The sequence below is a fragment of the Neodiprion pinetum genome, chromosome 1 (assembly GCF_021155775.2).
Source record: "Neodiprion pinetum isolate iyNeoPine1 chromosome 1, iyNeoPine1.2, whole genome shotgun sequence".
NCBI classification, from domain to species: domain Eukaryota; kingdom Metazoa; phylum Arthropoda; class Insecta; order Hymenoptera; family Diprionidae; genus Neodiprion; species Neodiprion pinetum.
In genome coordinates, this window is record NC_060232.1 from 28,853,034 (window position 1) to 28,866,871 (window position 13,838).

Here is a 13,838-nt window from a genome sequence, read left to right on the forward strand (position 1 = left end):
ATTATTATTATAACAGCTAAACAATTTACGCATTGAAAATCCACAGTAAGAGTTAGATCCAATAGAATGTCTCTGTACCAGTAGACTATAAAAAATTTTTTTTTTTTTTTATAAGTAGTTTGCAATAAACTTATTGTAGATATGAATTAGCATTCGCACTAGAATCACAGATCTATATATCAGGTGTCGAAAAAAGTAAGCACATGTTAAGTACTATTTTAAGTGTATCCTGTACTGGAAATACAAACAATACTTCCATCACTTATTCTCAATAATCATATACCGCAGAAACGATATCGTCGTTAAAAACATGACATAATGCACAAGGTTCCCATTTATTTAGGAAATGATTCAGAAATTCGGATTAGATTAGTCGCATACCTCTTGTTCCTCGCATTTTCATGTGAAGTTACTGCACCTATATGTGAATTATCATGTTGCAAGAATACAGCTCAGGTGAATATCATGATGATAATGATATTACGGCGTTTTTTTTTTCATTCCACACTGGGTGCTCATCTCGTTAAGCCGAAACCCGTTACAAAATATAACTTCCCAAGGGGTAGGAAACTATTGTACATCAGTTCATAATTTGTCTTACTTCATCATCAAGGAAACACGTCATGACTACTTAGATACATTAAGAGATCGGAATATTTTTTAACATTTCTTCCCATATAGTCAAAATTTGAGACCGTAATAAGAAATATGAAATTAAATTACAAAATATGTGTGAAGAGTATTGCACATCAAACAACGCTGGTGATATTATTGTAGTTTGAGCAAGCCTAATCATTGCGAATAATCACATCCTGTCAGCAAGATATGTAATTTTAGAATTTGGTATTTATGTGCAAATTATATAGTGTGTGGTGAGATTGACAAAGTAGTCGCTAAATAAAAAACCAACAATCAGTCAATGTACCAACAAGAGGAGCTTGTGCAAATACTTACGGCGATAATAAACAATTACCTTGTTAATTATTTATTATATCAAAAAAGGAACGATAATAAATTCTTTGTTAACGTTTTGTCACGCAAAAACATAAACACTAAGCCACACAGGTAAATTATACCAGTAATAATGAATAATTAGTATAAAAGCAGTCATGATAGTATGATAATAATTATTGCCAGAGTAATTTCGAGCCCTGAATTTAACAGCGTAAGTCAAATCATGGTGAAATAAATATTAAAATAAATAATATGGGTATTTCTAAGTTGGTTAGAATTCAAAAATTAAATCATTTTCCCTGACATCTGTCTTTAGGTCAACTATAGCAAAACGCAGTCAACCGTGTATAAAATCGTGACATATCAAACTAGACAAATCATATGACCATATTGTTTCGAATATAAGCGAAGGATTTTTGCTGTTGACGGCAGCTGCCAATATCGTCCTCGTCTTATACGCGACCCATTTCATGTACGGGAAACTAAGAAAAATACCCTGAAATACTGTCTTAGAATTGGGGGGCATTTCATATGCGGCATCGGCTTATGCTCAGAACTATACGGTATTTCTGGGTATCGCATAACTCATTTGACTCGAAATTTCACCAGTATCCTCACAGGTACTACCATGACCCCCTAGTCGAAATGTCAGCAGAACTCGGTTATCGAGGTCGGCAGTAACACAGAGTGATAAAAGACAAATTTATATAGGAACTCTTAAATAATGATAGTTTGTGGGATTCATCGATTATCATTTCAAATAGACACCCGATTTCGTATTTCTGATGCCGCAAATTTCTTGAAGTAGAAATTTCGATAATAAAAGTGACCATGGGTATACTTCGTCACTTTAGAGCTACGTAACAAGAGTTGCTTCCTCAGATAACGTCGCACTCTTGGCACCGTCACGTACAACAATTTTATCCACATGAAGATCAAGGTCGAAACTATAACTATCCTTGCTGTTCTCACTATCTGGTCGGCTTGGCACCATCTCAAAGTCATTGCTGCTGTTTGTTTCCGAAAGAATTTCCAAGGACTCAATATCGTCTGGAAGGCCATTAGATTCGCTCCTAATACATTTTTCTATATTATGCGAAATTTCGTCCTCTGTGTTGTCACATTCCCGATATTTCTTTACTTCGACATCGACGCTGGATAATTGCTCTAGCTCGTTATCTTTTTTCCCTTCTTCGTTTATCGGCTCATCATCGATTTCGACGATCTGATCTTCGTCACGAACGACGTTTATTGGACGGTTTTGGTCACTTTCATGAGGCTCGACCCCGATTTTACTGTACTCGCTTGCCGAGTTATTTGTGGGTAATTCTTTTGCTTTAACGCTAATCACATCGTTGTTCGGGCATTCGTGCAGCTGTGCTTGAACTTGTTGCATACAATCCGTTGACGACGACTCAACTCCACTCTTTTTATCCACCCTTGCAGACTGTTTCGAACTTGAAATTTCCACCAACTCGGTGGCTGTACCTCTTGTCCTTGTCTCGTCCTTGCTATGCCCTTTTGCCTGCATAAGTTCCACCAAATCCCTAGCTCGCGACTCCCTCTCCTTTTGGGCAAGAGTTGCAGCTACTTCTGCCTCCTTCATCGCTGAATGAATAACTGGCTCAGCCCACAGTCCAGGGTTGAATGCAGGGCCTGTACCCCCCAGCTCAGCAGGCAGAATGTCAGTTGGAAGGTGTTCGTGGAGAGTGCTGAGGTTGTTTCCATGCAGATAAATCTGTAAACAAGGCATGTTATGATGGTGGCTGGAAGTCTCACTTATGTCAAAGTTCAATTTATGCATGAAACAATTATATACTATAAAATGGCTGTCCTAAACGTTTAAAATTTACCTTATTTCGCGTTTTCTCATCAAGGAACGGTTTCACAATGGCCAAAGTTGCCTGGACACAGAGTGGCGCTGAGAGGAAATGAATAGCCTTGAATCGAGCTGGAAATCTGCCCCGCAAAGCTGATATCAGATTGCGGAGAGCAGCAGCTCCTAGTGCTCCACCTTGACGCAAAGAGAATCCACCCCAATCCACTACAGCCACGAATCCGCAGTGCTGTTTGATAAAATTATTTATTACGTCTTGATGATTACATATACATACAAAACGAGAAAGCTATTTTCCGAAACAGAAATATCTCCGTTTCGATTACTCAGTTGAACAGGGCCTATAATTTCCTGATGGAACAGAAAAAAACGAAATATGTTACCTCCAAAGTTCCAACATAATGTAACGTTCAAAATCACAGTGCCCGTATATTTTATTGTTCACACTGCCTTTAATATCAGTTACGAATGCTCAAAATTGATTGAAAAAGTAAAGAAGTATTAAAAAAAAAAAAACTGATCATCGTCTCATACGGGATAAAAAGAGCGATGGGGAAAATATTTGTACAACGTTAGGTTTGATATAGCATCAATTGATATTCAGCATTTCGGTACTGAGCATGTGTGATATCAATGAAAAAATTCTCCAATAATTTATCCCTATAAATTCTTGGAATAGAAATTTTCTCGGAAATTCACGTAAATTTTTTTACAATATTGGCATTACTCTGTCGTGGTTTTCGAAAAATACTACCTGCCTTGTAAAATGATTCCAAGTACCCCGAAAATATTATATCCGTTAATTCAAACGCGCAGTAATTGTAAAAAGAGTTTCATCTGAAGCCCCTGATATAAGTAGAACTGGACTAACCTGATTCCGAGGATCTTGTATGAGAATTTCAAGGACGAGAAAGATCGCTCGCTGCACTGCAAGAGCCGGAACGGCAATGGGATCCCATTGGGAAGCAAGAATCACCAGCACACATCGTCCCTTCCTTAAATTTCATGTGTTCAAAGCTCACAAGAAAGTTACGTTAGCACACAATACCGATTGTGATTCGCGTTATCGGTAAATATTTACTTCTCATGTGCAAATATGCCCACGAGAATAGATAAAAATGTGATACAGACTGCACACATAGTACGCGGTTTCTCATCCACAATGATTATTATTATTATTATTATTACCTCACCGTGATACTCCGGCTTCAAGTACTAATAACTCAAAATTTGGAAAAATTTTGTTTCCCAGTTTATATTAAATATCGTACGGTGGACGAAAGTATGTCATATATTTCATCAGACTGAAACTAACGACCACGCGCGATACGCGACTGAGCACCACTGCTGCTCTAGCGGCAGGTCACTGCTCGTGCAGCACGAAGGCTCTCTCAAGCGCAAAATAGATATTTACAGAGGAAAGAAATTGGAATACGATTACATTTAAGAATATTGAATATATTCGTCTAACAAGGCAGTTCCATTACTGAATATTAGCAGCCATTATCCTGTGAAACTTTAGGACCTCCTATCAGACAGCAGTAAATTACTGCATCAGATCCTGACACCTCTGTGTCAATTTGCATGACTTTTTCTTGATTTTATTTGATTTTTGGTAATACTAATAAGAAAAAAAGTCGAATCATCGTTTGGATGGGGATTTGGGGGTTTTGAAAAGTCGCGAAACTTGATTTTTTCAAGCTTCCAAACCCCCGCCCAAGCATTAATTCGACTTTTACTAGTTAGTATGATCGAAAAAAAAGTCAAGTAAGTCATTTAAAATTTTTGGGAATGTGCCGGTATTTTCTACATCACTCAACAGGTCGGGTGCTGTAAAATCAAGTTTCGCGATTTTTCAACCCTCGCAAATAAACTCTCTTCCAAACGATTATCCGATTTTTTCCTGATTAGTATTAGCGTAAATTTAGTAAGATAAAAAATCATACTAGTCAACAAAGACGTGCCAGGATCTGCTGCAACAATTTGTTGCTATCTAACCAGAAAGTCCTGGAGTTTCACAGACCAATGGTTCCTAGTATTCGGTAACGGAACTGTCTTCTCAGCCGAACATTCGATATTCTCAAAAGTATTCGAATTCATATGTATTTTCTTCGAAAATATCTATTGTGTGCCTGAAAAGAGTCTTCACTGGACGACCAACGGGCCGCCGCTACAGCGGCAGTGGTGCTCAGTCGCACGTTGCGCGTGGCCGCTGGTTTCAGCCTGACATATATTTCATACTCTACCTCTTTCCTCCAACCAAATCCTGAATATTTTTCGGTGTTTTGAAATTTAATCCTCAGCGACGTATAAAATTGCAAAAAAAAATAGTGAATCGTTCACATAGAAAATACCATATTGCAAATATTCGGTATTCACCATCTGCCTGTAACAGCACTGAAATACGGTAGACATTCACTGTGTGCAGGGTAATGTTTATTTAGGTTTTATACCTGTCTCGGGCAGGAAGGACGCCAGGTATACCTGCCCGAAGAGCTCGCTGCAAGGCAGGGTCTCGGGCGGTCAAATTTCCAAAAATATCCTGTCGATGGGCTACCTGATTCTGATAAGCGACTATCAGTGCAGCAGCCTGTTCTGTTCGGTATTTTCGGGCATATAGAAATCTCGTTATGTATTCATCGGTGCATTGTTTGAGATCTGGAAAATAATACATGGAGAATTACGATACAGAAGCTAATGATTGCGTCTTGCAATTAGCCGGACTTTTCACTGTTGAAAATTTCCTCACAACTTCCAGTTGATATAACTATGAACTTAACATTGACTTGCAATACATGCGAGTTGAATTTTGTATCTGACACATTGTCCGAGTTGCAGTTTCTTGTAACAATATCGTTGTTAAACAGATGTATAAACGTAAAACGCATAATTATTCTCGAGTCTTGTAGATTGCGAGAAACTAGTGCGCATGCCTGCAAGTAAATTTCGAAACAACGAGAACACGGAGAAATTTACGATACTTCTACCTGTTGTTCACTGTACCTTCGTCATTAAGTGTGTTTATTTAGCGTAGACAAATTGCAGAGTTCAAAATGTATCGTCAATTGTACGACGTATGCATACTTCTATACAGTGTGGTTTGCGTTTTGAATTATATATAGGTGTCTAAAATTTCGTCTCAACTTTGCGATTCTTTTGGTGCAATTAATAAGGATATACAAGTTATAGTGTACGCAATGTTTACAACGATGCTAATAAAGATAAGGCCTGAGTTCAGTCACAAAGCAGAACCGCTGTTTTTTTACACCTATATATTGTATATTTATCCGTCTTATCATAAGTTCTCCCAGCATGTTAAAGCCTATGTAACCCACGGAGAGAACTGAACAACGATTATACTAATTTGAAAAAAATCCTTTACATAAAATCAAGTTTTTGGTAGAATTGTAATCCGTTAAAATTCGTAGCAAAATCCTGTTTTCAGTTCCCACAAACAAGCATATCGTACCTTTTACCTACACAAGATTGTTATTTGCCATAAGCTCATACATACGTATCACGACACGTGAGTAAATATTCCACAATACTTAACATATACCGAAACAGTGCAGTTAAATTTACTTAATATTATATAATAAGTATCCTATATGCGAAAACGGTAAGTACAGCAAAGCTTTTTTTTTATATATTTAATTTATATGATCCAGCAACACCAATGAAAGTGCAGAGTCTGTTATACGGAGTCAAAATTACACAAATATTGTGAAATAAAGAAACTTGGATGTAACGTGCCACTGGTTTGTTTCTATTCCAAAAAAGGGACGTGATGAACTGAGTTTTTTAAAATTATTTTAGGTTACGGGCTTACCGATATTTGGCGTATCTTTGAGGATTGCCCTGACCGTCTTCACGGCCAGTTTCTTATCCTTAGGGTCGAGTCGGTTGCGATCGTAGTACAGGCTGCGTGCCAGAGCGAGATTCGTGTGGACCCGAGTTGGGCTCCACATGTATTCGCAATATTCTGCCATCTCCGGAGAACCCATGAGTCTTCTAATGATTTAAAACTGTAACGAGAAAGAATAGCGCTTAGTTTTCCGTGGCATTATTGATACGTTGAACATTTAGCAATTCACGAGCAGAAAAAATTGTCATATATCTCTAATTTTCGTTACATTTTAGAGGTAGTATGATTAATCCGTGAAAAATGTATGAGAGATTTGAGACGATAAATATTTACTATCATCGACCAAATACTCGATACTTTTCATTCGAAACCGCGAATGAAATGATTATACGTGTAAGTACAAATGAAAATGTTCGTTATTGGTCGATGGACGATTATTACTCGTGTCTACACATATTATTTTTATCGTTGTAGGTATCCTTTAACCGTAGTCATCGTCGAATAAGTTCAGGCGGTTACTTGAAAATAGTACTTATAAAAATGACACATCTTCAGTAATAATGATTGCAGCATTAATAGACTATTTGGGTGCAATCATTTATTTGTCGTTTTACCGCTACGTTCGAACCGCGGTGCCTCGACCTACTCGTCGGCTTTTTGACACTGAATATACGTACCAAACTTCTCGTACTCACGTATAATATGGAAAAATTGTTATTTACTGTACCACGCGCAGCACGATCCTCGGATAGAACCCGACTAATCTTTAGAGCGGTGCGAAACGAACTGCGGAAAATTCTGCATTATGCAGTTCACAAAGTAACGGTTATTACGAAGTGTATATATATATAAATATGTATACACCTAAGTAGTCCCAACTCCGCGCGGTTGAAACAAGAGCCGCAATCCGATTGCACGCTGTTTCCCGAAGAGGAGATGAAAGAGCAGGACGGAGTATGGTGAGTACGTATAAAGCATGCAATAATTCGATGTAGACAATGCGTAGATTCGATTTGAGGATGAACAATTACACTACGCCACGATCAGTAATACAGAACCATATTCAATTATTGCAGTTAGGGTATGTGATCCACACAAGTGATTAGATTTACCGTCAAAATACTTAAATCGCAAAGTCCACAGAGACGGTACACAACAGTGTCACAATATTTTTAAATGTTAATCAGACGTGTATGCATATTGTGGTGGATGTCTGAGACAGTAGAGATATGTAATATTAGGCAAGATTTGAAAGATCACACAAAGGATTAAATCAAGAGAAAAACAGAATCACACACGAGAATATTGAGTCGTAATAAGTATTAGTAAAGCACGGATGGTAAAAAGATAGCAAAATTGATATTTCATTTCACGGTACACGCGAAGAGTCGATCAAAACTAGGTATTTGTCTAGTACATACCTGTACAGACGCAAATGAAGAGAACGAGTGGTGAATATCAACGCGGATGTTGCGAGACTGTAATTCAATTAGAACCGATTTTGTGATCAACCGGTAAAATTATCGAATCAGTATCGTATGATCCGGGCGGAGATTTGTACTCTCTATACCGATATATATCAGCATTATCTTACTGTGGACACGGGCACTCTTGCTATCGTTGCTGAATGTGTCTCGATCGTTCTCATTCACAAGTCATTAAGATAAATTTCTTTCTCGACGTCATTCAATCTGATTCCACTCAAAATTGGGTCTTTCAAGTATTTTTTTTTGCTCAGATTGGTTAAAAATTGTCCTTGTCTTGATTTCCATAAAACGTTGCAGATACGAACAAGATATCCAAACAAGATTAGTTTTTACAAGTCATAGTGTCGTTGATTATAAATCGCTGGATAGGAATAACAGAAACTTATGATTGGTTTTAATAATTGCAGCGTCATTTGCCGATGAACAGGTTCTTTTTCATTAGTGACGGACTACGCCATCATCTTAACGACATGAATCATTGGACGTTGTTTTCACACGGTATTTAAATTTCACATTTTCGAAATAAAAAGCAAACATATCCACACAAACAAAGTGTAATGCAGGCAGGAGCTAGCAGCAGGGCTCAGGGTCACATTTTTTATGCGCAGATACAAGAACGGAGTAAATTATAGGATCATTGGAAAACAATATTTTGAAGAAAAAACATGTATCATTGTCAGCTGACAGATCTGAGAGCAGACGCGTATCAAATAACACATTCGCATCGGTTAGGTGTGATAATTACGCGCATGCATAGGACATATAGTTATATGTGTACGTACTTTGGTGTAACATTACTTGTATTACAGTCTGCAGTGTATGCATGAAAAATAGCATCACACCAGCAGGCAAGTTTCGCAATCGATAGGTACTTCAATGCTGTATAAGTATACGGTAAATATAATAAAGTACAAACGTTTTATACCCACATATGCAGTTAATGAAACAAAAGCAGAACGACAACTGTAAGCTTTCAGCCATAATACCCACATACCTATACTTGCGGTATGTATCATGCTTGGTTTGTGCAAATCGCATCACACACTCATCGTACTTCCGTTTTTACAACATTGCATTTTGTCTTTCAATCATTTCTCACGGTCAGCATGCTCTTTATCCGCATAACGTCGAATCGTGGGTCCGTTTGGTTACACGTGACTATATCATTTGCACATAGTACAGGGTTTTCGCTTAATATTGGAAAAGGAATTAGTAACGGACGGAGAAGATACATGCGTGTTGCAGAGTGAAGATCCCATTATTATTATATTATATAGTATTATATTATTTTCCTTCCGATTATCTTATCCACGACTATTAATTCGAGGCTTCGATTTCCGTTCTGAGTAGAAATTAATACACGGTTTTCTATGATAGGTCTGCCTTAGACCCTATTATACACAAGTTTTTGTTGATGAGCACAAAACTTATGGTGCGTGAGGTGATCGTGAAACAATTCAGGCTTTAATATAGGACACAGACAAATATTTGCTGAGTCGTTTCACTATCTAAGTGCATTCAATGTTTAATTATACACAGCTGAAATAACGAGATAAAAATTACACCTCTTGATGGTTTAAGCTAGAGTTTACGGGCCGTTCATTTTCTGCATTCGCAGTTACGTATACCTAATATGTATACACAGGCGTGTGAGAACTTGTCATGTTTTACGATATCTTTGACTCAGATACTCGCTAAAGATGAAAGATCATTATCTAATGGTTTTGTTTCATCAACGTAGGTACACAATTATTGCATGATTGTAGCGTAAAATGTTTTTACACGACACGATTGGTGAGTAGATTTGAAACCCTGCAGCAAGACCGAGAGATTAGCTACTCACTGAGTATTCGTTTCTTTTTTCTTCTTCTCAGCCGCGTCAAAAGTGCTTTAAATTTTGTTTCTCTATTGTACGCAACTTCACGTGTAAGGCTGTTCGTATATAATACGTCTCGTTCTCCACCTGTGTGACCGATTGTATCTCGTTTTCAATTTGATCATAAAAAACGTACAAACTCAAGATTTTGACGTCCTCGATAACGATAAATTCTATGACACACATGTACGTTCCAATTAATCGTGAGACGTGATTCGTCAGATTATAAACTACAACTGTGTTTGATTCTCTTGTGTCTAGATGACCGTTTCTAGCACCTGTTCGTTTTGAAAATACGCAATATATACTATACACTAAAGATTTTGATATCCTCGATAACGATAAACTCTGTTGTATACATGTATGTTCCATTTACTCGTGAGAGATAATTTTAAGTATCAATAACCTCAATTGCGCCAATTTGTAAACGAGGGATTTTCATACGGTGAGTACGAACTTCCAGGTTTTCAAGAAACAACGTATTTCACGACGGGCTCACTTCGCAATCGTTCCGGCACTTCACTTTATCCAAGGTCTTATTTTACGTTCAGACGCAGTTATTCCGCGTGCATGAAATATCAATTTAACAATAAGTCATACGACACAAGGCTGAGGGCACGCAATAAGAAGTCAGAATTGAACCAGTCGGGAATACAATTAAATAACACCACGACTCGTGTGCGCATAGAATATAGATGCATGGAAAAGCGAACACTGTACTGCAACACTTCGCTATTCGGCTTCAATTATTATCTCAAAGTTCGACTGCCGCATGCCGTGACGAATCGGCGCTGTCGTCACAGCGGATCGCTATGAAAAATTACGAAAGAAATAAATATAATGTACCGAGGTGGCTGGCCAGCCGGACTGATGCTACCGATGTAGCTGCTACTGCTGATGCTGCCGCCGGACGTATGCAGACGTATCGGACGTATCTAAGAGGAAAAACGAGCGAGCAGCATGGTAGAACCATAGAACCGAAAATGAGTGGGAGAGAGAGAGAGAAATAGTGAACGGTAACCAAGTGCTTGCCTGAGTCATCGCGCCCACCTTGCTATTGCGAAACTACAAGCTATACCTCGAGGTATAACCTGTACTATGACCAAATGGTAATTGCCACCAAATACGCGAATTATAGGTACAACAAATTTGAGCAAGGTACATATATTCGGCATTCGAGTAAGTACGTACTCAAGAGATTTCCAGGGGCTGCTGCATGCAGGGGAGCTGGTAAGGTTTGCTATATTTACACCTTCGAACGCTTGTAAGTTTCTGGGCTTGCATACTTATTTGTCAGCCTGTGCTGGGAGTTTCGTGATTCTCTTTCATTTTTAAGGTGGTTAGTGAGCGCTTCTCAGGGGCAGACGGTGAGAGGGGCAAGACTATGCTTATACACGGGTCCTACCGACGGTTCTCAACGTCGTTCTCGACTAATAAAGTAAAAAATAAAAAAAAAAAAGTAAAGGTTTACGACAAATTACTAATGTAATACGCGTCGTTTGTCATCCATTCGCATTTCGCTAAACGAACCGCATTGAATTGGTTACAGACAATGATCTTTATAATTTACGAACATCTTCTTAACAGTAACATTTGCCATTTGGATAGTTTTTCATTGACATGCCTACATTTTTTTGTCTGTGATTTTGACGGTAAGCGGCATTTCGCCGCCATAAGCGCCCGTGTATAAGAAGTAAAACTTCAACTATTAATTATTCGGAATTTACGCAGACCATCCGTCTGAAGTTTTTCGTAGTAACGTAATTGATATCAATCAATATTGTGTAAAAACTTGAGTCCCGTGACTACATTTTAAGTTTCCTCACCAACCTCCTTAACGATTTACAACAATTACATTCGCTTTTCACGGACGATAAAATAGTGAAAGGATATTGTTTATGGATAGACGGTTCGGGGTAAAACGTAGACGACTCGTTTCACGATTCAGCGCAAGATAATATAACAAGCTCAAGTGTATATAATACAAACTGGAGAAAACGATAAATACGAAATCGACAAACAGGAAGTACTATACCTCCTTTAATGTCTACAGGTTTTCACCAGCCAATTTGCGACGAAGGATATGGTAATGAATACTCTGACATTACGTCTAATTCTTATTCACACTGACGGCCTTACGACGTGCAAGATGGGACCACCACAGATGCAAGTATAAATGAAACACAATAATTTTAACTTCCGGTTTGCTACAGCTTACCGCACACTGAGCTTTGCACGTAATCCGTGATCGATGGACCGTTTTTATCTCTAAACTTGCCACAGTTTAACATTTAGAGGACCAGCCTGGCGCTTTGAGTCAGCAGATAACTCGGAAACTCCACCGGACGCGTTGACTATTTAAATACATAAATCATACCTATAAAAAATGTCGAATTTCAGGGGAAAAATGTCGGCTCTCTAAAGGTTAACACGACGAAATACCTACGTGCGTCCATTGGAATAAATTAAGCCTAGGATCACGCCTGTTCGTATAATTGTAACTATTAATTACCAGAGCTACAGGTACATCGTCCCATCGGACGGAGTTATCACACGACGGTAAACGGACGTCGATCTTTCACGATGTGAAATAAAATTCAAACTGCAATGAAAACTTACCTCGCATTCGGCGGTGCTGTCAGACTGTCGCACCGTTGACGCGCCACGCCGCACTACGAATTCCTCGAACCGCCATGTTGTGACGTCACACCTCACACCGACACACATGACGAAGTTGCAACTGGAAGGAAGGAAGGAATATATTTGGGCAAATGGTCGATTCTTTCCGTCCCACAAATCTATACTATGTAGCGTTATAAAAATTGAAAAAGAATTAAACGCGACACTTGAAACATTATATCTCTTCAATTTGTGTTTATACGTATGTATCGAAAATAAAAGGAAATCCAGTTTTAAGGTTTTGTATGAAACAAACGAATGGTTCATTTTTTATTCTAAATTCAATCGGAACGATTCCTGTTTTTAGGCACAAGCTTTCATCGTTTTATATACCAATGTATTCAATATGAAATTCAATATTACGTATATAATTGGTCCGTGTGTATTATTGGACTTGGTTCTTCTCATATAGTGTTCGATTATTCTTACGGCTGCTTGTTTTTTGTCGGGGACAAAGAAGTGACCGTCACCAGCACGTGACTGTTGGCTGCGCAGGTTGACAATACACACAATCTCACGTATCTCGGGCTGCTAACCGACAGGCGCATAACTTGTACAACAAACACGTTGCCGTGAGGAGGTGAATTAATGAAATACTCATATTGTTGAAACATGATACAAAAGCAGCGTCATTGGTGCATCTAATCTACAAAGTTGCATCACTTTTTCACCGCATCTGTAAGCTATTAGCTGATAACCATTGATTGTGCATATCTGGCTGTAATAGCTATATGTAAGGTACCAAATATACATTGCGTATAATATTTTGGTAATTTCAGACTTACCAGGTGTATAATAACGACGTGTTGTGAATGGCACATGTTGTGCCATATGTAATTTCAGCTGTGTCTTACCTGTAACGTGTAGTGAGTATCCGAAGAGTGAGCCGATTTTCAATGTTCCGTGTCAGCAAACAGCACCGTTTATAGGGTTTCTATGCAACGAGTGAAACGCAAAAAAGCGCTGTATATATCAGCACTTTAAAATGGTTTATTCTCTTACATTCGAACACGAGGTAGGTAATCACCCGCCCAGAAGACAGAGTGAATATTGAGCACCTGCTGCTGCTGATCGATTTCCTCAACCGAAAGCCACGTGTCAGACTGCGAAAACGAGAGTAAGTTGTACCTTTACTTGTGC

The 13,838-nt window shown here is 38.4% G+C and overlaps 1 protein-coding gene across 9 annotated transcripts; it reads right to left on the reverse strand.

The window, feature by feature from the left end:
- Window positions 1-31: 31 nt before the first annotated feature.
- Window positions 32-13,779, reverse strand: LOC124224703 (clavesin-1). 9 transcript variants are annotated; one of them, XM_046636831.2, is made up of 7 exons: window positions 13,553-13,779; window positions 12,639-12,759; window positions 6,621-6,816; window positions 5,245-5,449; window positions 3,663-3,786; window positions 2,808-3,020; window positions 32-2,692 (listed from the first exon to the last, which is right to left on the reverse strand). In XM_046636831.2, exons 3-7 carry the CDS (start codon window positions 6,793-6,795, stop codon window positions 1,811-1,813), a joined length of 1,599 nt encoding a protein of 532 aa, XP_046492787.1. In that variant the 5' UTR covers window positions 6,796-6,816; window positions 12,639-12,759; window positions 13,553-13,779; the 3' UTR covers window positions 32-1,810. The 9 variants fall into 9 exon arrangements, with proteins under 9 accessions (XP_046492787.1, XP_068994167.1, XP_068994166.1 ...); XM_069138066.1 differs by lacking the exon at window positions 13,553-13,779 and adding an exon at window positions 13,128-13,145; XM_069138065.1 differs by lacking the exon at window positions 13,553-13,779 and adding an exon at window positions 13,062-13,079.
- Between the last annotated feature and the right edge of the window lie 59 nt (window positions 13,780-13,838).

What these genes read in the sequence shown, in the direction of transcription:
- LOC124224703 (XM_046636831.2), bottom strand. Translation starts at nt 6,795, where the DNA reads ATGGGTTCTCCGGAGATGGCAGAATATTGCGAATACATGTGGAGCCCA. An exon ending in GTCCTTCCTGCCCGAGACAG is followed by an intron (nt 3,787 to 5,244) that starts GTATAAAACCTA and finishes ATGAAATTTAAG; the next exon opens with GAAGGGACGATGTGTGCTGG. An exon ending in TACAAGATCCTCGGAATCAG is followed by an intron (nt 3,021 to 3,662) that starts GTTAGTCCAGTT and finishes TTTATCAAACAG; the next exon opens with CACTGCGGATTCGTGGCTGT.